The 24,255-nt window shown below is 31.0% G+C and overlaps 3 protein-coding genes across 7 annotated transcripts; 1 reads left to right on the forward strand and 2 right to left on the reverse strand.

Annotated features, from left to right (window-relative positions):
• Window positions 1-215: 215 nt before the first annotated feature.
• Window positions 216-7,177, reverse strand: LOC140665873 (popeye domain-containing protein 3). Of its 4 annotated transcripts, none has more exons than XR_012046669.1 (10): window positions 6,857-7,177; window positions 5,726-5,905; window positions 5,001-5,262; window positions 4,527-4,894; window positions 3,485-3,642; window positions 3,263-3,365; window positions 2,930-3,070; window positions 2,569-2,734; window positions 1,631-1,886; window positions 216-1,199 (listed from the first exon to the last, which is right to left on the reverse strand). XR_012046669.1 is itself a non-coding variant. In XM_072892451.1 (9 exons), the coding sequence occupies exons 3-9, from the start codon at window positions 5,221-5,223 to the stop codon at window positions 1,132-1,134; spliced, it is 1,227 nt and encodes a 408-aa protein (XP_072748552.1). In that variant the 5' UTR covers window positions 5,224-5,262; window positions 5,726-5,905; window positions 6,857-7,176; the 3' UTR covers window positions 216-1,131. The 4 variants fall into 4 exon arrangements, 1 of the variants encoding a protein (XP_072748552.1); XR_012046668.1 differs by having other exon boundaries at window positions 1,631-1,889; window positions 5,790-5,905; window positions 6,857-7,173; XR_012046667.1 differs by having other exon boundaries at window positions 1,631-1,889; window positions 6,857-7,173.
• A 215-nt stretch (window positions 7,178-7,392) lies between these two features.
• Window positions 7,393-8,548, forward strand: LOC140665874 (centrosomal protein 20). The gene is made up of 3 exons (XM_072892452.1): window positions 7,393-7,587; window positions 7,934-8,140; window positions 8,278-8,548. The coding sequence occupies exons 1-3, from the start codon at window positions 7,560-7,562 to the stop codon at window positions 8,412-8,414; spliced, it is 372 nt and encodes a 123-aa protein (XP_072748553.1). The 5' UTR covers window positions 7,393-7,559; the 3' UTR covers window positions 8,415-8,548.
• A 442-nt stretch (window positions 8,549-8,990) lies between these two features.
• Window positions 8,991-24,107, reverse strand: LOC140665713 (uncharacterized). Of its 2 annotated transcripts, none has more exons than XM_072892158.1 (16): window positions 23,980-24,107; window positions 23,073-23,256; window positions 22,678-22,912; window positions 22,337-22,576; window positions 22,010-22,176; window positions 21,505-21,888; window positions 19,571-19,835; window positions 19,221-19,473; window positions 18,822-19,131; window positions 18,292-18,361; window positions 17,917-18,204; window positions 17,656-17,838; window positions 17,250-17,543; window positions 12,592-12,843; window positions 12,211-12,444; window positions 8,991-12,006 (listed from the first exon to the last, which is right to left on the reverse strand). In XM_072892158.1, the coding sequence occupies exons 2-16, from the start codon at window positions 23,236-23,238 to the stop codon at window positions 9,495-9,497; spliced, it is 5,853 nt and encodes a 1,950-aa protein (XP_072748259.1). In that variant the 5' UTR covers window positions 23,239-23,256; window positions 23,980-24,107; the 3' UTR covers window positions 8,991-9,494. The 2 variants fall into 2 exon arrangements, with proteins under 2 accessions (XP_072748259.1, XP_072748258.1); XM_072892157.1 differs by having other exon boundaries at window positions 23,723-24,069.
• Between the last annotated feature and the right edge of the window lie 148 nt (window positions 24,108-24,255).

A 24,255-nucleotide genomic window follows, 5' to 3' on the forward strand; every position in this document is an offset into this window, starting at 1 on the left:
TTCTATTTTCTCTCGATGGTAAGTTATTGACTTTTTTTTAAGTAATTATCTCCGATTTGTTTTACGCTCGCAATATACATTTTAAATGTTAAAATATTTACTTTCACTAATTCAAAAAAAAATATATAGAATAATCCTTATTATACGTATCATTCACAAACAAATACAACAATAATAATAAACATCTGAATGAACGCACTATGTTATGATCACAATGTTATTCTGTATAGCAACTTGTAATAATTTTATCCGTTAAATATCGAAAGTTATACGCAATTCCGCGTCTCTAGCAGCAATGTAGCGATATAAACCTCGCAACAATGTTCTTTACGCATCGCACTTTAACATTCAATGTATTAATGATGGCGTAACTTCGTGTGCTTCTTTCACTCACTGTGAACATCGGTTGCTTAACAGTATCACAACATGGACCTTCAAACATGTAATACAGCGATATTTGGACACTCTACTAGATACAATGGATAAATATATTATAAGTCATATATATAAGTTGTATGACACGCGTATTATAATATTGTACATATCTTCTCCATGGAAACATTAAGAAAGGAAGTGTAAGTAAAAAGGCACTATTTCTGGGTATGGGAAAGAAGTTTCTTAGGCCTCCCTGACTTTTATCAAATCCCTCCGTGACATCACAGACCTCACATTGACAGAAGTTACGCCGCTGCGAAACGTGTCACCCTCATTTCATTACACACCTGCATACTTCTTAAGTCTTAATCCATTATTCATCCATCACAGAATATATATTGATTTTACTAAAGTAAATTATAAATACAGCTCCATTCTCTTAAATTCAATATGCTCAAGCATACCCAACAAATATACTGGAAGCATAAACTTATTGTTAGTTGGTTTATAAACTAGATTGGAATTCATTATCTGCTACAAAACAATGGAATTTTCTCTTATTTATCGCATACAGTTGACTAGTCATTGGGAAAATTATTAATTGGCAAGAGAATGTTCAATTGTTCTATGCACAGTTTCAACATGCCATTTTTTTAGTCACAATTAATATCAGCTTGTTGTAATCGCATTATGTAAAAACACCGGTGTTATTTTATATTGACTGTCGAGGATGACATCGATTTAACAATCCTTCCATTAAACAGGTGTTTCATGATCAGTCTCTTCAATTCTTCCCAATCTCCAAGCATTTGGATCTCCTGCCGCTGTAAAATAACAATAAGTTCTTTTTAACAATCTGACAATATATTTTTCATCATAATGTAAAAATCACATTTAAAAATTGACTTGTTCAATATATATTTTATTAGTTGTATTTTCTTATATATTCATAATGAAGTTGTAAAAATTGTATATTATTTTCTAAGATCGATATTACATAGATAAAACCAAAGCTTTTATATTTTTACATCAATCAAAAAAAAAAAAAAATAATAAATAAAAAGTAAAAGATGTAGCATGCAAGAATCTAAATATTTTAATATAGCTTATTCTTCTTTTCAATATTGCTATTTCAATGTTTCTACAGATTTTCAAGATTAAATATACTTAAATATGCCACTATGTTTAATATCCTTGTTTTTCACATATATGGATTTATTATGAATAATAATTTTTGAAAGTATAGAAAACTTACCTCTTAGTACTCAGGAAGAACAATAAATGATGTTACTCTTTGACATTTGTATAATGTACACACATCCATTGCAGGAACATATACAGCACATATGACTTTGTGCTAGGTTGCACAATTGGTAGGCAACGATATTATAGTGAAGTCTGAGCATTGTACGGCATAGGATGTGAAGGAAAGGGTGGTACACATAGAGGGTTTGTTTGGTGTAAGGTATTATTCAATACTTCTTGGCTCGTGTACAGTAGCGGCATTCTTTCTTCTATTTCCGAAGCAAAATCAAAGTAGATGCAAAATTATAAAATAGGTGCATATAAATAAATATGAGAATCTACAATATGTATTAATCATTATTATATCTCAACTCAACAAAGATTGTATTACTTTGAAAAACAAATATGACAGTATTTTATAAAGATCTAAACATAAATTTACAATTTTTTTAATTAATGGTTTTTTCTCTTAATTATTTTGTATTTATTGGACTTTAATCAATATAATTTTATGCAAATAGTCATTATATTGGTTGGTGCAAATTTTAGCAATAAAAATAAAAAAAAAATATATATATATATATACATATGTAATAAATAGAATTATATTTATTGGAAATCATATTAAAAATAAAAAATAATATTAAAGATGAATTAAAACACTGGATGCATGCAAGACATGCACATGCTTAAGTTCTATGGAGAATGTGCGTTTTGGTAACTATAGGGAAAAGATAGATTGCTGATAAAAACTAATAAAGAATATACAGGATATAGTTGCAGTCGTTTTCTTTTTAAGAAGAAAAATAGTGTCACAATATATTAAAAAATATTGATAAAAGCAAAATTCAAAGTAATACAAAAAAGAAAATAATTTATCATACACATTTTGTTTGAATTTTTTGATAATAGTAAGAATAGAAATTGTAGATAAAAATAAATACGTACCTTGAAGTTGACGACTAATGAGAGCAGTAATGCCTTGACTGTCACCAGTCTTTTTTACAACAAAAAGTTTCGTATCAGCATCATTTTCTAAGGCTCCGATTCCACCCAGACCAATTATCTGTCCATTTTGCTGCTGATGATTGCTAGCAGCCATTGTTTCACTCACCTATTGTAAGCAAATGTACCAAAGCATACATATTAATTTTCTTTTATATAATGTATCTTTTATTTAAAAAATTTCTTAATAAATAATTTGTGTTTTTTTAATTATAAAACATAAACTTTAATCTTTTTATAATTTTTTTAATAATTCTATAATTATACTTAATATTTCAGTTAATATTTAATAATAAAACTGTACCTGCATCAATTTCTTAACTACATCTCTTCCCAGAATGTGATCAAATACTGCCTGCAGGAATTGATCGCTAATTATGCTTAATTTTAGTTTGTCCCTATGCCATAATAATATCCTTGATTCTTCCATAGCTGTTATTGACACCTAAGTAAATATATATAATATAATGTATTTAATATAAATATTTAATAAGTTACTTATATTTAATGTCTATTGGAAATATTTGATAAACCTGTTGAAAAAGTATTGACTGTACAATAAAAGAACTGGTTGATATGAAGAACACATATTGATAATAAATTATATAATAGCATATGTGTCTGATAACAAATTTACCTGGAAATATTCGTCTGTCGAAACACCAAACCATTCTGGAGAATCCAGGAACTGATGTGGGAAGACAATATGCAATGCTCTCCCACTTTGTGAGACAACTAGTCTGTGAACAATAAGAATAAAAATATATTACTTTTAATAACTAAATGGAGGGTGTTTATACCAATAAATAAAAGATTTAAATAAGGATTTAAATAAAAACTAAATAAGATGTATTCTTACTTTCCCGACAGCACCAATGATAAGGAATCGACTTTGGTCACTTTTTCTTGTGCATAAACCTCTTGATACTTCAACTGGCGAATGATCTTCATGCAATTTAATACTTTTCTGAATTGATGACGAGAAACCCGTAATGGCTGGAACACTGCAATGTATACCTACATGAAAGAAGATGACTGTGAAACATTTTTATTAATCCTGATTGCTTTAAGTATGAAAATAAATTTAACACATTAAGGTCAATTTCAACAGCATTATTGGACCATATTGTTAATATACTACTGGTTATTGTCGTTATTGGTGTTTGCTTATTATTTAAAAATAAATTCTATACATTATTCTATCACATCTAAAACAGAATTGATAGCAAATTGATCTCAGCCACTAGATTTCATAACATACAATTTGATTTTGACAGGCACAAAATAGATATGTTATTTGTAATAATGTATTTATAATAATAGTGCAAAAATAAATAAAAAATCATTGTGTATAATACAAATGCTGTAGCCAGACAAGAAGCAATTACACAGAGATCATATATAACTACTTTTCAAGTTCTTAGTATCTATATACGGGATTCACAATAATAGAATTATTATTATCTTTAGAATTAAAGAATATAAATAAACGAGAATTTTTCACATATTTAGCACAACATGTTACATTTTGAAATATAAATTAATTTGTATATTATTTTTCCTATCAAAGTGTTACAAATTATTAATATGTATAATTAATTTCATAATCATAATTTAAACATATTAGATCAATGTTATACATTATAGAATATCTATAAATAAAAAGAAATGAAGAAACATGCAAATTATCTATAAGTTTATGAGAACTATAAAAAAAAAAGAAAAAAAATATATATAATATTCTTTCTACAAATTCATTCCTCTAATATCTCTAAAAGAAACAAGAAAGATTAAAAAATTGCGCATAATACTTTTAAACCTCAAAAAGATCTAATATGATTTTTAAGATCAGATATTGACACATTACTCCTCAAATCGTCTTCTACTTGCTCTTCACTTACCTCTTCAATTTCCCTTGTAAACTTGATAGGCCTGAGTTTGTAAAGAAGCGTGCATACATGGACGAAGTTGATGGCAACAAAGAGAGCATTCCAGAGAGCAGCGTCCAGCCAGCAAGCTATTGTCCAGCCCCACAAAGCAAGAAAGGCACAGCCCACGAGTAGAGTGCACCTTAAATAGAGTACACCATGTATGCCGCTTGATGCAAGATGTGACAATAGGAAGAAGACATTTGCGAGTTGAAAGTAGATGTGGTTCACGTAAATTCCTTGATAGGGTTGGCAGGTAAGAGCTCCGTACAGAAAAGTTGGAGGCACTATCGGCGAATGAGGATAACCGGATCCATGGCTGACCACTGACAGTCCAGTACCTGTACAGACATGAGAGCAACATGATATTTGAATTTCCAATGAAGTGGTTGTTGCAAACCAAAACTCATTCTTCGGTTAATTGCAAACGATGATTGTCAAATGTACCCTCTCTATTGTCAGTGGTCACATTCCTGCATTCGTCGTTATCATGATGTGCCGACGCTGGTAGCGATACCTCCGACGTGACGGTACTACGTGGGACATTGGATGCAGCTGCATTCGTTAAACTGGCATCAATGGTAATGGAGGTCCAGTACAGAAGCACGACGAACGAAATGGAAGTACCCCAGCCTACTCGGCTTTCCGTTGGGTCGAAGCAGATCCACATCCCCGCATTACCATCAAGCTGGATCAATTTCGTTTCGCTCTACAAGAGAATTTATTTGCATATTGTAATTATATATTAATAATTATATTGTATTAACAATATTCATATTTATTTAAATGTAATTAAATCGGATTATATTTTTCCGAATTATAAAATACTTGTTTAATTAGCATATTGCACTTACTTTAAAAAAATTATTAATGTATTAAATTACAGTGTATATGTTATTTTAATTTTATATACATATATTTTATATATATATATATATATATATATGATAATCTTCAATATCATATAGTTACATTGTTATAATTTTTATTAAAATGCAAGTTAAGTTATTAATAGCAATTGCATTTCATATATGCATTTCATAATTGATTATCATTCATATATATATATATATATATATATATATATGATAATCTTCAATATCATATAGTTACATTGTTATAATTTTTATTAAAATGCAAGTTAAGTTATTAATAACAATTGCATTTCATACTTATTCATAAATGATGTAAAAGTGAATGCTCTGTGCCATTTGTGAATATGCAGTCACTGCTCACATTTCTATATTACTCTCAGCTAAAATTGGAACTGGATGACGAAAACCATCTTGCAGACTTCAGATCAAGGAAGAATATTTGCATTACCAGTGGCTCTAGGAAGACAATATTAACATCTGAAATTCAAACAAATAGATGCTCAATCACTATACATACATATATATATATATATATATATATATATATATATATATATATATATATATATATATGTATAAATGTTTTATAAAGATAAATTAATCATATTTTGCAATCTATAATTATCTTTTTTTTTTTTTTTTTTGTTATATTTTCCAATATTTGTGTAATAATATCATAAGATAAGATCATTATCATTATTAGTAGAAAAAATGAGATTGTTTTCAAGAAATTATCATTATATAACAAGTATAAGAGACATGATAACTTAATTTGAAAAATACAGTTTTATTATCTACTAATATCACCTCAAATCTTAACTCATAGTAGTTTTAAATCTAATTTATATATCTAAAAAAAAATTTATATCTCGAAATTAAAACATATCTGCAAACAAGGTGAGAGATAAAATGTTCTTAGATATTAAACGTATCACAAATCCAAAAATATAACGGTAACTTCAATAACATCTAAAAACATATATAGATACAAAAGGAGTACATAGGTGCTCATTCATACTCATCCTTATAAGGACTCAAAGACAGTTTAAATTGCCGGGGAACACGCAGACAATTTAATCCAGTTTCCACGATCCCATTTCCCGTTTCGCTCAAAGCAGCAAAATACGTTATGTATGTATATAAATGTATTCTTTGACCTGCCATTTTATACCACGATTTCTATATTTTCTATCCAACATATATTCGGCTACGTTTCAAGTAGTAACCGCGTGTACAAAAGTACACGAGTTTCGATCCGCGAGCGCCGTTACATGAAATTACATACCGCGACGCGTGTACCGGACGGCACGGGACGTCTCGTTCGTGCTCGCGAGCTCTTTACCGTAATTGGAAAAAAGAATCGCAGATCGTTGTCATGTACATATTATTAAGAAAGTATGTCCCTTTTGAAATCAATAAATAACTTACTCATGGAAAATCGGTGACGGTGGGGGCGTACGCGAGGCATACAGATGAAAGGGCGAACGATGGTGTGACGGTCGTCGTCGTCGTAATCGTCGTCGTGGTTGTCGCAAAGGAAAAGAATCGTCGTCGTTGCCGATACCTAGACCTAGACTCGCCGGAATCAGGAAAGCGCGCGCGCGCGCTACGTACAAGGTAAACTGAAATCGCTACCGTTGACAACGATCAGCTACAATCCCTCGTCTACTCGATCGTAACGGAAAACGTCAGACTAGCGCGGCCGCCGATTGGGAGCGCGCGACGTTACAAATCCGATCGTCGAAGGGGAAGCGGGAGGCGGGAGGGGTGCATAAGATGGTAGGGCAACAAAGGCGTCGAAGTCGAGACTCGAGACTTGTCACTTGTCAGTAATTGGAATGAGTTCGGAAATCCATTCGTCAGAGTGGAAATAGCGTTCGATCGACCAATTCGTCCAATCAGGACGAAAGAAGCAAGGATTTCTCCGCTCTGATTGGTCAATCGCATAATTGGTCACATACGTAAACGCTAGTTTATTCTGATTGTGATTTCGACGAGCAGATTTTCGAACGCAACCTTGTCCAGCAGGAATTTTGAATCAGAGGCGGTATTTATTTTAATTGCATCTAACCACACATCAAAATTATATTTCGGATTTCTTCGAGAGATATTGAGTGAAATACAGCGTGAAATGGCGACGGAGAAGGATTTAGTAAATGGTACATAGCTACGTAAATGTTGCATATATATATAAATATTACGAAATCAAGGATTATGGCATATTTGACAAGTAACCTTCAATTTCTCTCTATAGTGACATATATTACGGTACAAGAGAAAAGATTTCGGTCATTTTTTCATTGTATTTACTATTGCTTATTATTATCTTTATTCAAAACTACATAACATATATTAAATATATTTTATTTACTTTTATGACACATGTGTCTATTTGTTCTATATCATTTAATTTCTTAAAAACACTCATTAACATCAATGGTATACTTATAAAAATATGTTTTTTGTGAAATAAAAAAAATATATTATCTATTCTTGAATTTGCAGCTGTAAGAGAATCGCTAAAGGCTGATGGAGACCTGGATCGTATAAAGGCAGAAATGCGTACAGAAGTGATAAAGTTACTAGATTGTTCCAATAAAGAGAAGTCAAAAATTGTTAAACCTTCCCATGATATCATATTCCTCAATGAACTTGTTAGAGAGTATTTAGATTGGATAGGATACAAGTATAGCTCCACTGTATTTATCGCAGGTATAGTGCTATTTTAAAGAATCAGCCCTATGTATCATCATACTAAAACTTACTAATAGAAATGGCATTAAATATAAAATAACAATACGTTTTTAATAAAATATTAGAAGCAACATTAAAAAAAAATGTTATTCCAGAATGTGATCTTCCAAAACATGCCTTGGATCGTACGCTTCTTGCACAGGGTCTAGGAGTAAAAGATAATGAAAAGAGCAGGAATTTACCACTGCTGTGTGGTCTTGTGCAAACATTTACTAATTTAAAAAATACCTAATAATAAAATTCCACACATATAAACATAAATTATTCAATATGCAATCTTGCTTTTTAAATGCTATTTATTTATTTCAGATATATGTTACATATAGATCACTTAGATATATCTTTTTACATATACAAATAAGAAAATGTATGCACAAATTTAAATGTATACAAATTATGGTATTTATTACAATAAAAAAACTATACAAAGAAGAAACAATGTATTAAAGTATTTCATTTTCAGTATACATGGTGTATATTGAAATTAAATGGTATCTTCAAAATATTACAACAAAATTATAAGATATAATAAACATTATCAACATAAAATATGAAATTGTATATGTAGTATTGTTTTGATGAGTAAAGAAAGTTATTAAAAGAATTTTATTATTTTATTTCGTGATTTTTCTTACATATTGACATTAGATTATGAAAGTACAATAATGCTGAAATAGCAGAGATCCTAAATGATATTGTTCTTGACTCATTACATAATAATTATTGGATTTCTTTAAGATGCTTATTATATTTATATATATATATATATATTTTTTTTTTTCGGCAAAATTATATCATAAGGTACATATGGGTTATAATGTACATCATTTATTTCAATAATAAACTTACATACAGTACTTTAATATACCAAACCGGAACGTGATAATTATGCAAAGGCCATATAATGTTATCTGTTCCTCTTTTTAATTTAGAGCAACTCACATATATATACACAAGCTGCTCTTTTTTTTTCCTACCATTCGTCAATCTGTTAATTTGTTTTACTTGTCAAAAACAGTTATTTTTTTCGTGCCAATAAATAATCTATTGCTAAAGATTATTCCTATCTAAAATAATTTCATGTTGAACTCGAGCAACATCGCAAGTACAAAATAACCTAATTCTATTTGACAAATATGCAAATAACATATGATCTATTTGTAAATTGATGAAAATAAAATAATTCCTGTAATATTAGAAAGCGCTCAAAGAAATGAGCTCTTGTTTTTTTTTTTTGCGCATTTTAAAATCTTTTTTTTATATTTTTCAGATAAAATGTCTTTTGATCGAGCGTCAAAAATATCTAGTGATGTCATTTATGCTTGGATTTTTTCTTCTTTTTCGACTGTTTGCTCCTGCTCTTTGATTTCTTTGACTTCTTCTTGTGTTTCTCTTCGTCGCTACTACTGTCAGACGAATCCGAATAAGTGTCCGAGTCTGAACTACTGTCTTTCTTAACCGACTTCTTTTTCTTATGTTTTTTATGCTTCTTTTTCTTCTTCTTATGCGATTCGTCGCTGCTGTCCGAATCACTGCTTGTCGTGTCAGAACTGCTAGATGTATCCTCACTACTACTGGACTTAGATCGCTTTTTCAAAGACTTCATCTCTATTTCTTTGTCTAATTCCGTTTCGTCCAGTTTCAATTTCTTTGCTGGTTGCAATCCCTTCCCGTCTTCACCATCTGACTCCGAGTCCGAAGCCGAGTAATCGGGTTCGAAGCTCGCCTCGTCTAATATACTACGCTTGCGATCAGACACCAGTCTCGGATTCTTCCTCTGTTTCTTCAATGACTCTGCCAAAGGTGGCTCGATATTCTCGTAATTGATTTTGGTCTCGTTGCCGTCCGATTTTCCATCTTTCGAAGTTGTGCCTTCTTTATGTTTCTGTTTCTTTTCCTGATTTTTGTCCTTATCTTTCTTGTGCTTCTTCTCCTTGCGCTTTTTATGTTCTTTAGATTTACTTCTACTACGATGCTCCTTTTTCCTCTTTTTCTCCTCTCGCGATTTCTTGTCGCGTCTTCTCTCTTCCTCGTCATCTTTCGATTTTAATAAACTTATTTTCGTCATATCTGTTCTTTTGAAAGCGCAAGACGAAGGAGGCGTCCTACCTCTGCGTTCACGATCTCGCTCTTTATCGCGATCCTTTTCCACGCGTTCCCCCTTGACATCGTTTCTATTTGAACGAAAATCTGTTCTACAATCAATTCTACTTTCCCTCTCCGAGCGCAAATCGCCACTATGCCTGTCGCCTCGAAAATCTGACCGTTCTTTCAACCGATCGCCTCTATCTTTATTGTCCCGTTTTCTTTCATCTAGGTATACCTTTCGCTCGCCACTTGCGGGTAAACCCAACGAAGATGGTTCTACACGTCGCTCTAAAAGCGGAGGAGAAATCCTCTTCTCCCTTCTCGGCGATCGACTTCTCGACTGATTCTCGCTCTTCACGTCACGCCTTTCTAGAAATCCTTTTATAGGACTGATCTTTCTCTCCTTGTCCTCCTCGATTTTTTCACCGAGTCTTTCTTTGGCGGACAGTCTAGTTGGCGAATAGGCTGTTTCCGGAACGGGCTTGAATTTGGTGCGGTCAAGCTTGGCTTTCTTCACTGGCTCTGTGATTTCGACATTTCTCTCGTTTCTGCCAACATTAATCGTCACGTTAACGCTCTTTCGTGGCTCTCGATTAGCGGTTGGTTCCACCGTCTCCAATACTTTAGGTTCAGGATTTTGATATAATATCTTTCTACTTTCGCTAATCTTTTTTATCTCGATTGGTCGAATCGCGTTGATGGCTTTTTGAAATATAGCATTTTCTGCTCGTTTTAGAACCTCTGAAGTAACCATCTTCATTGACTTTGGTTCGTCCTCTCTTTGTATTTTCTCCGACGGCGATTCAGTCGCATTGTTGTCGTCCGGCTTCTCGATTGTATCGTCTCTCTCCCACTTAGACAACTCGGGTATGGGTGCCAAGAACTCGTCCTTCTTCGGAGATTTCTCCGTCGATAGCATAGTGGTGGCTTCTTTCGTCTCAGTTTGGGAATGATCCGACAATAGAGAATATTTCTCTGTGATCACGGTATTGATCTCCGTGTCGTCCAGTCCACCATAAAGACTATCAATTGGTTTCATGTCCGACTTAAGTTCTGGAATCGGTTTAAAGTTCGGATTTGGTGGATTAGTACCGAATTCCGCGCGATCAAGCCGACCGCTGCCGGGACTGAGTTCATGGAATTCCGGCGGTTCTGGATTCATTGCCAGAGATTTGTCCTCGAATTCCTCTTTGATTGGCACGATAGGTGTTTCATTAGCGATACATTCTATCCTGTTCTCAATATTGTCCTCTTCGTTGCATGTTTTCACAGTATCAAGCTTGTTGAGTGGTGAAGACGAAGTGTCATTCGTCGTTTTTTCCTCGATTAGCAGCGCGTCTTCTACCTTAATCGTATCATCCTTAGGTATCTCCTTTTGACTGGATTTCTTATCTTTCTTCTTTTTCTTTTTCTTTTCTTTTTCATCATTATCCTTCTTTTTCTTTTTTTCCTTTATCTTCTTCTCTTTTTTCTTTTCTTCCACTTTCTCCTCATGTTCCTTTTCTTTCTTCTTCGTACTTCGCTCTGGTGACAAATCCTTAGGATCGCCTCTGGATTTCTGCGAATATGGACTTAAACTCTTTCTGCCCTTCTTCCGCTCTAGGGAACGTCTCTCGTAGCGTTCGTGACGATCTCTATCCTTTTCTCTCTCGGATTCGTATTCGCGCTCGCGTCTCTCCTTCTCTCGCAGCCGACTCTTGTCATCTTGCCTGTGACGATCTCGATCCTCTCTGTAACTGTAGCAAAAAAAGACGGACATATAGATAACATATTTGTTACAAATTTAAGAAACAGTCGCCAATGCAATAAGTCGCAGTTCTTTTCAATGCACAATAGTTCAAAATATCTATTAAAATATCTAACGTATTGAAATTTTTAATTTGGCTATAATTTTTTAAATTGATTATTCATTTAATTTTACTTGTTTACACAGAACATACCGATCTTTATCGTAATCCTTTTTGTCGATATGTCTATCATCATCTCGACGATCACGAATATGTCTATCGTCTCGTTCCTTTTCCTTTTCTCTTCTGTCACGTTCATCTTTTTCTCGTATTCTCTCCTCATGATCTCTCGGCGGAACTTGTCTATCACGATCCTCACGATCTCTGTTCACGATTCTACGATCTCTGTCGTCCCTCTCGCGCAAACGATCCTCACGATCGCGACCCCTTTGAAATATATAGTATGTATATCACAAATATATTCTTTTAAAATACGATTAGATACCTTTTTTCAAATATAAAGTGATTAGGAGAAAACAACATTTTTGTTAAATAAAAGAGTTATTTCAGATTTGACAAAATATTCAACATTACCTGTCGTCCCTCAATCTGTCACGTTCTTCATTGTCACGATCCTTCGACGAATGTTCCCGATCTTCTTGATCTCTCAAGGAACGCTGTCGTTCTCGATCTTCCCTCAATGGTCTATCGGAATGTTCGACGCCCGGTGGCGAAAGATCATAATAGCCTTCAGTACCAGGTGGTGCGACATCCTCGAATCGCTTATGAGGCGGAGGATCCCTCAGAGGACTGCCGAAACGCTGTGAGGAAGGTGGTCCGGAATATCTGTTGACAGAAAATCAGTACAGTGCTTGATACATCGGTCACACTGCAAAAAGTATAATTCTTTATGTTTTTCTTTTTTTTTTCCTTTTCTTCAATACATATGCGATTTTATAAAAATTGGCATAGCGCATATATAGAATAGTTGTTAGTGAAAATTTGGAATCAAGGTGTATACCGAGAAAATTAATCGTGTTAAGGTACTCGTAGAAAGAAAAAAAAAACTTTGTTTGCCCTTTAAATTCTCTTTCGTATATTTGTTAAGGAGACTGCTTGCTATACATGGAAGACCTATCCAATTCAAATAACTGGGGCACGAATGTGTCGATATTTTAAGATAACTTAATTTCTTTAAATAATCTTCGTACAAGCTGAAAGAATAGAACATCACAATCACCTGTTACCCAGACTTTATTAAAGTCATTAACTAAAATTATAAAATCATGAAGAAAGCAACATTTGTAATTTTAAATGGCTTTAAAGTACATCGAAAAATATACATTCTCACAATCATAATTTTTTTGTATTGAATATTGAATAATTATATTATAAATACAAAAGTTGAGAAATTGTATATCTGTGCAATTTATATTTAATTTATTCATTGATGTGATATCATTTCAGTAACACATCCTGAGTTTAGTACTGAATAACAAAAGTAATTTTGTTTTCATTACAAATGTTGATTTGGCCCTGAATTCACCTGATTCAGAAACCATGCAGACGTGTCAATCAGCTGGCTAGCTTCTGCAATCTCCACGATGGGCCTCCATACTCTTCCTTGCTTCTCTCTTCTTCTTGCACTTTTAGATTATTACTATATTTCACACATAATGTAATATACATATATTATATATATGTATATTTATATATATTATATATATGTATATTATATATATATATACATATACATATATATATAAGTATATAAATATATAAATATATTATATATATATATATATATATATATATATATATATATATATATATATATACACAAATAATACACAGAATATATGTATTATCTGCATGCAATTTACAAAATTGTATATTTAATAATATTATAACGATATTTAACAGATAAATAAATTACACTTACTGTAATAATAATGCTTATATAAAACATTATGTTATATATATAGCAAATAGTAAAACTAAAATTAAGAATCTTTTTACAAAAGACTTATAATTACACCATAAGATTATTAAACTGAAATAAATCTATAAGTTAATATCTATCTTGTATAATAACAATTATCAAACATTATATATAACAAAGTTCGCACATAATTTAACAAATATTCTACTTAAAAAATACAACTACAAAATAGTGTAGTTACGCAATTGACAATATTATGTTATATTTAAATAATTTTATATTCCGAAAACACATATATAAAGATATGTTACACAAAGCATAGATATTATATAATAATATATTCATAATAATATATATTATACATATATACAAATATTATTAAAAAAAAATATATATATATATTCATTATTACAAAATATATCTTAATTTATCTAATTAAATGTGATAAATTTTCGTGTATATACATACAACTACAATTCATAATAGTATAAACTAATATTTACAGATATATTTATATAGATTAAAATATAATGACTCTCATATTTACAATTTTAGAAAAATGCATTCTGCATATTCTGCATCTTTCCTTAATTAAGGAATATCTTTAAATAAACATACAAAGTATCTGAATTAAAATAAATATTAATACAATACATATAAAATACACTCACATACAAACACATACGTGTATACACACACGCACAGTGTATATGTATATATTAAACTTATAATAAAACTCATATATATAGAGAATACTAAATTAGAAAAAAATATTTTATTATTATATATTTTGTTATATATATATATATATAAATATTATACTTTCGTTTAATAGTCAAATGTTAGCTTTTTTCATCATTGAAAAAATATCAATATATTCTTAATACGAATAAGAATTTGACAATGTAATCACTTAAAACTTTTTCGTATTTTACACCATTATATTATTTCTATTAATATTCTCTATCTCATGTTTATTACCCGTAATTTTATTTGATTTTATTTATTTGATATTTCTCAATTGGTATATATTCTAAATTAAATCATGCTAAAAATAGAAAAAAAAATATATGTATAAACCTAAAAGAGGTTTAAAATTTATTTATTTATTTGGTTTTTAATACATTGATTTCTAGAACAGAATGCAACAAATATTGGTTGAATCAATTTTAATCATGCTTATGTCAAAGAAATAATCTTAAGTTCTTTAGTTTTCTTATTAAATTATTATGGTGATAATAACAAGAAATATAAGAATTAAAAACGTAGATGTATAATAAAAAATAAATACAATAGGGAGAGATATTATATGAATATATATGAAAACCTCATATATATAAACATTCAATCATACATTCAATCACACATACAATCAATCATTCATACATTTTATTGTCTTATTACTTATTTTCTTATTGCTATTCTTAATAATATATTCATCTATAAATATTTAAATAATAAATTACGCATTAAATTAAAAAATATATATCACAATATCACACGATTAATACAACAATATTAATCAGAATAAAATTATAACGTGATATTATATCAACAATAATACTTTAATTATTAACTAAATAATAGTAGTCGAGAAATCTATGTAATTTTATAACTTTAGTTATTTTATTGTGATTATATTTTGATTGAAATTAATGGGATACGTTTTATTATAATTTTTAAAAATTATAATATTTAATTTATGTATATAAAATAAATAATTGAATTGTAAGTAATTATAGTTTGATAAAAAAAATGTAAAAATTTGTATATACATTTTTATGAATATATGTAAACGTATGTAATAAATATATGTAATTTTACATAAATGTATGTATAAATATATATAATTTTTATAAGTATCTGTAAATGTATGCGTAGAGTGTAAGATATAAATATAATGTAAACATAATTAATCTTTTTAAAAATTTGAATACTAAAATATATAAAGCAAGGAGAGTATATAGAGTTTATATATAGGGAAAACATATTTAAAATAATATAAAAAAATAATATATTATATTACTATATATTAGATCTTTTTAATGGATTCATAATTAAGAGCTCTCTCTCTCTCTCTCTCTCTCTCTCTCTCTCTCTCTCTCTCTCTCTCTCTCTCGCTCTCTCTCTTTCTCGTTTTTTTTTTAAATTATTAACTGTTTTAATTAAATCTTTTAACATAATATGAATATTTGTATTATTTTCAAACAAAATAAAATATGCAATTCTAACATAGACTTTTATGGAATCATGTACGTACACACACACATATATATATATATATATATATATATATATATATATATATATATATATATATATATATATATATAGATAAATAAAAATTTATTCATATTACGACGAATATTAGTTGAGTATTATTCGGAGTAATATTTGTATATAAATTTAAAAGTCAACTTGTAAAATTCAAGTTGCTTTTCAGACATAAAGTCTTAAATATGCAGCTTTCAAAGCGCAAATTTTTCTAATCAGTCTTTTCTTCCATTTTCACAGATAAAATATAAGTTTATAAAAGAAATATATCTTGATTTTTGGGTACAGTCGGACATCATAAAAATATAAGTTAATTATAAATCAAACACAACAATCTCACAGCATACAATTTCCAAATTATCACCCTTGCAAAAATATTGCTATAGTAAATATCAATTGCATAAATTTGACATATAACTAAAACTCCATTTGTATACATGTATTTTAATTGTATATTAAATATATTTGTGATTGAATTTTTTTCCCAATTATTTATCGTATTTACTGGCTTAATATTTACTTATTCAAGGACAAAGTAATGAAATTATAAATAAAAAAAAAAATGAGTAAAAAGATGAATTGGTTATTTATCGTTTGCAATTTAAATTTTTTTAAATATAAATAAATAAATAAATTATATATATAGTGTCTTAGGAATTTGATTCGTTGTGTATATGGCAGTATTACATTATTTTCATAGTAAAAATATTTTTTCTTTATCCAACAAAGTTATGGGATAGGAATTATAGAATGATAGAGAATGATTGGAATTAATGAAAATGCTTATTGGCAAATTTATGCAATGATTATATGTTTAACTTATATATGCAAAATTAAAATGACTTCTAGAGTCATTTTGGTGCGTACAAATTTTTCGCTAACAAGACAATTAAAACTTTGTACTATATCGCTTTTATATAATTGATCAATAATTATTCCACAGTCTTTATGCTTAATTAAACTAGTGGTATAAGTATGTCGATAGATTGTCTGCTTAACGTGTACATGAATGAAAATACTATTGAGGCGAAAATACCTGTTGTAGGAATCATAATAGTCTTTCCTGTCCGTAGGCGGAGGTCCCAATGACATAAGCGGCGGTGGATGACCTCCAGTGACTAGATGCGGCATCAACGGCGGTATATTGTGTTGGGACGGTTGGTTCCTTATAGGATATCTCGGCAACGGCCTTTCCCTAGGCGGTAAATCACGCTCACGATCACGGAATTGATAATCGTGAGCCGGTGAATCGCCATAATAAGTACCGTATCCATCTCGAGGCTCACGTGATCGCGGCCTATCTCTCTCGCGATCCCTTTCTCTTTGAAATCTAAAAATATAAATCATTCACAATATGTTTATATTCTATATAATATATTCTAAATGCATTTTAAAAAATGTGTCTTTTCTTACGATAGACAAGGATATTATTGAACACATACCTTGGAGGTGATCTTACTGGCGATCGATATCTTGGCAATAAGTCACGATCTCGATCTCGTTCGCGGTCTCTTTCGCGATCACGATCTCTCTCTCTATCTCTTTCTCGATCTCTGTCTCTTTCCCTATCTCTGTCTCTTGACGGAGATAGCCTCGGCGATTGACTGCGAGAGTACGATCTAGATCTGTAATGTCAAGTGATGACGTGAAACTTGATGAATTCCGACAACGATTGCGTATTCTCTTTAAAACCACAAAAGTACCTGCTAATGGAGAAGCTACCGCTTCGTGACCTACGTTTCGGGGTACGACTACGAGGTCTGAGCGGTAACGGTGATCTCGATGATCTTCGTTTCGACGGTGGACTGCGAGATCGACTAATGCGAGATGTAAATGGCGATCTACGACTAAAAGAGCGCGATCTCGATCGAGTATAGCTACGTGATCTAGATCGTGTTCTGCTTCTTCTTCTGTGCTTTCCCAAACGTCGATCTCTTTCGTCTTTCTCTCTAAGCATACGCTCAAATGCCTCCAATGGATCATCGATAATACTGAAAAAGATAAGAGTATCCATGATAATGATGCAATAAAAATATTTAATATATTTTGATTAAGATTAATATGAAAAATTAACTTACCCAGGTGGATTTCCATTGTGTATGCTTCTACCTAAACCTGGTGGTGGTGGTTGCAAATTTCTATATCCCACTAAAACAAAATGTATTTAAAATAAAATATATACCAAAAATGTAATAATAATGAGTTACACACAAAAAAAAAAAAAAAAAAAAAAAAAAAAAAATAAAGCAAATTATTTAATAAATATAAGTAAATATAATTGTTGGAAACAGTATTTACTTTTAAAAGTACTATTGAGATATATGTATATGCAATCAATAAAGATTATAAATTGTAAATTCATAATTAATTTCATATATAATATATGATAGCCATATAGTGCTATATGGTTTGAATATCGATACTTGATCACATTTAAGCACATATTTCAAGATGAAATATGAATCAATTTCAAAAATAAAAAATTAGACATACAAAATGTATAACTTACTTTATTTTAAAACAAACACTTTTTTATTTCTATTTTCCATTAAAAGTAAAAGCATCATTTTATTTATATAATCTGATAAATTTGGCAAATTAAACTTACTGTGGTGCAGCCCTCTCATTGGTCTAGGCGGCCCATTGTAGTTTCGAGGTGGTTGAGACGGCCGATATCCTTGCTGTTGGTAAGGAGGTCTATCATATCTCGGTGGTCCATAATGAGAGCTCTGCTGATGTGGATATATCGGTATTCGATGATTCAAGTATGGATCCGGCAAAAGTGGGGGATTATGCGGGGGTACATTCGGTGGTGGTTGATTGTAATTTGGCGGCGGTATACGCTCCTCACCCGGTGGAAACGGCAGTAACGGTGGTTGATTGCCGGACGTGGGGACATGCAAATGCGGTTCGTCGACCTAAATATTACAGAAGTGTATGATAATAAAATTAATGCAAACGTTAAAGTAATGATTTTTATCTTCAAATGTAGAAAACGCTCGCTCACCGTTGGAGTGCCCGCGCGGTCCTCGTTAGATCTACGTATTCCGCTATCATAATGCATAGCAGGCGGGTAATGTCCATCATCCGCTAGATGACCTTGATAACCTTTGGAAGGAGGTGGGTTCATTAAATGAGGCAGCACCGCACTCGATGATGATGGATATTCACCGTGCTGAGAATGTCTGGGCGATAGGGATCGATTTCGGCTGCGATTCAGCGGACGTAAATTCTCAATCCTGCGACCACGTTCTCCACTTCTAGATTATAAATGGATAATTTAACAATTATTCACTGTCACAATACCGCGATATAAATTCGATAGTGTTTCTTGCATTTTCTCGCGAAACCGCTTACCTCTCACGATGTCCTCCATCTCTGCTAAAACTTCGTCGACGCTCCCTCGATTGACGTTCCCCGGCATACTCATTGTCCCGTTCTTTCTTATCACGACTAGGAGGATCACTTCGTTCGCGTTCTCTCTCCGGCGAACTTACGATAGCAGGGATCGGAAGTAAAGGCTCTGTCCCTGGAGGAGGAGGCACCTCAGTTTCCTCGTCAGTTGTTAGTTTTGTTACCGAATCACTTTGCAAATGCGATTCTGAAGTGGATTCAGGCAGAGCTGTCAGAAGCACACATCACGTATGATTAGGCGAGTCAAATCGGTGATTAAAGCCCGCTAAAGAGCGGATTGCGATGCATAATGACACTTCGAATTACGGCACGTAAAGACGTACCACACTGTTTGAGGTTATGAGCTTAAAATTGTCAGCTGGCCAATACAAACTCGAAATATATCGTCAACAAGGTATGATATAGCACGAAATTAAGCAGCAATCGATCGCATTTCATCGCAATGAAGCCATGTTTCTAAATATTATGCGCCATGTGAATCAAAAATGCCAAAGCTAAATTAGTTACATACTCCAATATAATGGCGCCTGTCTTTCTTTCTCTTTCTCTCTCTCTCTCTCTCTCTCCCTCTCTCTCTGTCTTTCTCTTCTGTTTATGAGAATATCGTACGAAAAGGTAGAAAGTTTAACTTGTTCAAGTTCAAATTGTAAGATGTAGATATATATAATATAAAATACATGACGTTAGATATAATATAAAATAAAGTTAAATATAATATCAAATAAACTTTCATATAAGAACTATGTTACTTGTTTGATAATATAATTAAATAAAGTTTCATATAAGAACTATGAAATGAGAGATCAATAGTTGTTTTTGTTTTAATGTTTATATTTATACTAGCTTTTGAATAAGGAAATTTTTTTTGTTTTATTTTATAATATAGTTCAAGAAGTCTAAAATATTATGCAAACATCAATATGTTCATCAATATCTGAATATGAGTAAAATTATTTAATTATATTTATGAACAAAAGTTTGTAAATAATATTCAATTAATAATATATATGTGCCTCTGTTTATAAATTATTTCATATGTATATACTTTATAATAAAAGAAATAAGGAAAATCACATTTTATGTAATGTTATATGATTAAATTAGTTTAATTAATAATAATGTAATAATTCTCTGTGATTTTTTAGGTGCTAATTTCAAATATACAAACCTTTTGATCTTATTAGTAATATATACATATATAAAAATACTGCTACAATATTTAACATAAAATAATGTAAAAATATTATTAAGAGAACTTTAAAATTAATAAACTCTTACTGAATATTATCATATATGTATGTATAGATATAAAATTTTCATATAGTTATGTACTGTATTCCTTCTCAATTTCAATTATTATAAATTAATACATTATACAAAATATAGCAAACAAACTTTTTTGATTATGTGATTGAGTAGACTTTTTAAATAAAATCTCTTTCCTCTCTGTATATTATTTAATAAATAATTTTTTTAACTTTAATGTATTTAACATTCTATATATATATATATATATATATATATATATATATATATATATATATATATACATACTACAATCCAAACATGATTAAGTATGTACTAGTTTCATACAATTGTTAGCAAAGTGACACATGCTGTCATACACTAATTTCACATTGGGACTCTATATGTATAGCAAAATATAATTATTGAATCAAATCTAAGATAAGTAAGTAGTATAATTATTGAATATAATTATTGAATATAAAACTTTGTACAAGATATAGTAATTTTGACTGCATTAATATATTTAGAAATATGTATTATTGTATTACATACTTGGATCTAGTTTTATTTTTCTTTTTAAAATTATATGTACATCAGAACACTAACATTAGTTACCAAAAAACACTTACTGGTTGATGTCTGTGGCTGCAAACTGGAGGTGGCAGTTGGGAAATGTTGCGAGGCAGATTCAAGATTAGTGGGTTGCGATTCCACAGATTCTTGTGATGGTACATTAGAAGTAATGGACGATTGTATAGTTTGAACTTGAGAAGGTACTTGACTCGCAGTTTGCTGCGCTTCAACTTTTGGTTGATCCGTTGGTGCAGCGGATTGTCCACCACTTTGAATAGGAGGCCGATAAGTTTGTCTTTTGGCATAACCAGTTTCATTCTTAAAATTCATTACTGCATTACGTAGGAATCGATTTGGAATAAGAGTTTCCGGCGATACATCTTTCTCGTTACAATCCGGACATTCGTGTTCTTCAGATTCTAATAGAAATGTGCGAATACCTGTCATACAAGAGAAATATACAGATATAAACAAGATAATCTTACATAGTTAAGTGTAGTTAGTAGATAAGTGTAAAAAAAATATGCATTAATAATTTGTAATTTATGATAAAAGATTTACATTCATCACAAAAGGAATTTCCACAACATGGAATCATCACTGCATCAGTCAGAAGATCTTTGCAGATATTGCATAACAAATCCTCTGGTATCTCTGGTTTCTCTATCACAGGTTCTGGATCTTGTGAAAATGGTGGTCGTTCCTTCTTGCCTTCTTTGTAAGCTTGACTAAAGACAGAAAAAGCAGTGATAAATGTATATACAATGTGCATTATGTATATGTATATGTATATGTATATGTATATGTATATGTATATGTATATATATATATATATATATGTATATATATATATATACATATATATATATATTTATAATTAAAACTTACTGATCAATAGCAGGAACAGCATAGTGTCCTGTAGGTGTCATCATAGCACCAGGTACCAAAGGCCCCTCAACAGGTACCATAAAACTTCGGGGAATACCTGTACTTTTTTTTATTTCAATTGGTTCCTGATTTGTACCTAATGGACAATTTTTAATCCAATGTCCAGGTTGATGACATTTATAACAACGATAATTTGCAGGTACATCACCAGTCTGATTGGCACCACGAATTTTCATATAACTATTTAAATATTATATATATATATATATATACATATTTATATTGCAATAAGTTGAGTAATAAATTATGCCTACTAAAATAATAAATATAAAATTGTATACTTTGAGGGATCATAGTCTTGAGTTGATTGTGTCATCATTGCACGAATTTTATCTTCCTCTGAACCATCTAATCTAGTGAGATCTACAGCTCTATTTAAATTAGCTTCATCCTTTAAATTACTAAATGGAGGAGTTTCATTTCTATCCCACGAGCGTTTTTGTTGTATTGTTAATGGAACTCTTGCAACAATAAGGCTAGTATTTTTAGCAATTAATGCATTATCATCCGTATAATCTATGAAAGATAGTATAGTTATTGAATATTATATGACTAAATATATTATGAATATTCTATTATACAGATTATAATATTAATATAAATATAGTTAATTATCAAATATATAATCTTGCGAGCTAGAAGTAAAAAACAATTAACAATAAAATAAGATATTTGCCTTCCTTCGTTTGAGCATTTGTAATTTGTAAATCAAAATCTGTATTTTTGCCAATACGTTTCTGATGAAATATAGCCTTTTTCAAATCTGCTACTGAAATATGTAGTCCATCAAATGATACAGTGTCATAATCCAAAGTAGATTTAAATTTGTAATGTACAGACATTGTTATCACTTAAGAAGCCTGAAAATGTATATAAGATTATAATTATCAAGCATTATAATATTTGCAAGATAAATAATTGTGAAAAAAACATTATATAAAAATTTTAATTTCTTCACAGAAATAAGTATGATATAATATTTAATATAAAATATTAAAATTGTATTGTGTTAATCTAAAATCTTGTAACAAAAGTATAAAACACAGAAGAGCGTAACAAAAATATACATAAAAAAACACACTGACGCAACACGTCGTACTATATATACGTAAATAAAAAAAAATAAAAGTTTCAGCCAAAAAAATACACATTGTGGCGTATTTTAATCTTATATTTACATTATAATACGCGATACATATTGCACATTTCAACAAAAGGGTCGTCTCTCTATCTCTCTCTCTCTCTCTTTCTCTCTCTCTCTCACTCTCACTCTTAAAACCACTACCAAATTATACAACGCATACGTACGAACGACACACAACATACCTCCTCGCGAGAGCAGTCGACGATGATCGCAAGTGGACAATGCATGCGGATCGAATGAATTGCAGATTCACGAGGACGAAAAATGCTCAAGACGCGAAAAAGGTTCCACGGAGAAAGACACAGCGATTAGGTTAAATTGAAACGGCGAATGACGCTCGACCGCGACAACGCGGGCTTCTAGCCTAGCAGCCGCGACGTAATGTCAGCAATCGCCAAATGTGCGAACTTGGTACAAGTGGGTACAAGCGAGTACTCACTGCGTGAAGACGCCCAGCGGTAGTCTCGCAGCGTCAAAGGGCGAGCGGCAACGGCAGCTGCTTTGACGACGTTACGAGCACAAATACATGAGCGTAAGTGCAGTACGGTGTCGAGGATTCAAGGTTACGTTCGAAAATCTACTCGTAAAAGTAGAGCTTGATCGACCAATCAGGACAAAGAGCACGAGGATTTCTTCATTCCGATTGGCTAATCGAGCGCTACTCTGTCGAGTAAGATTTTCGAACGCATCCCAAGTTACACGACGAGCGACGAGT

The sequence above is a fragment of the Anoplolepis gracilipes genome, chromosome 5, assembly GCF_047496725.1.
Source record: "Anoplolepis gracilipes chromosome 5, ASM4749672v1, whole genome shotgun sequence".
NCBI lineage: Eukaryota > Metazoa > Arthropoda > Insecta > Hymenoptera > Formicidae > Anoplolepis > Anoplolepis gracilipes.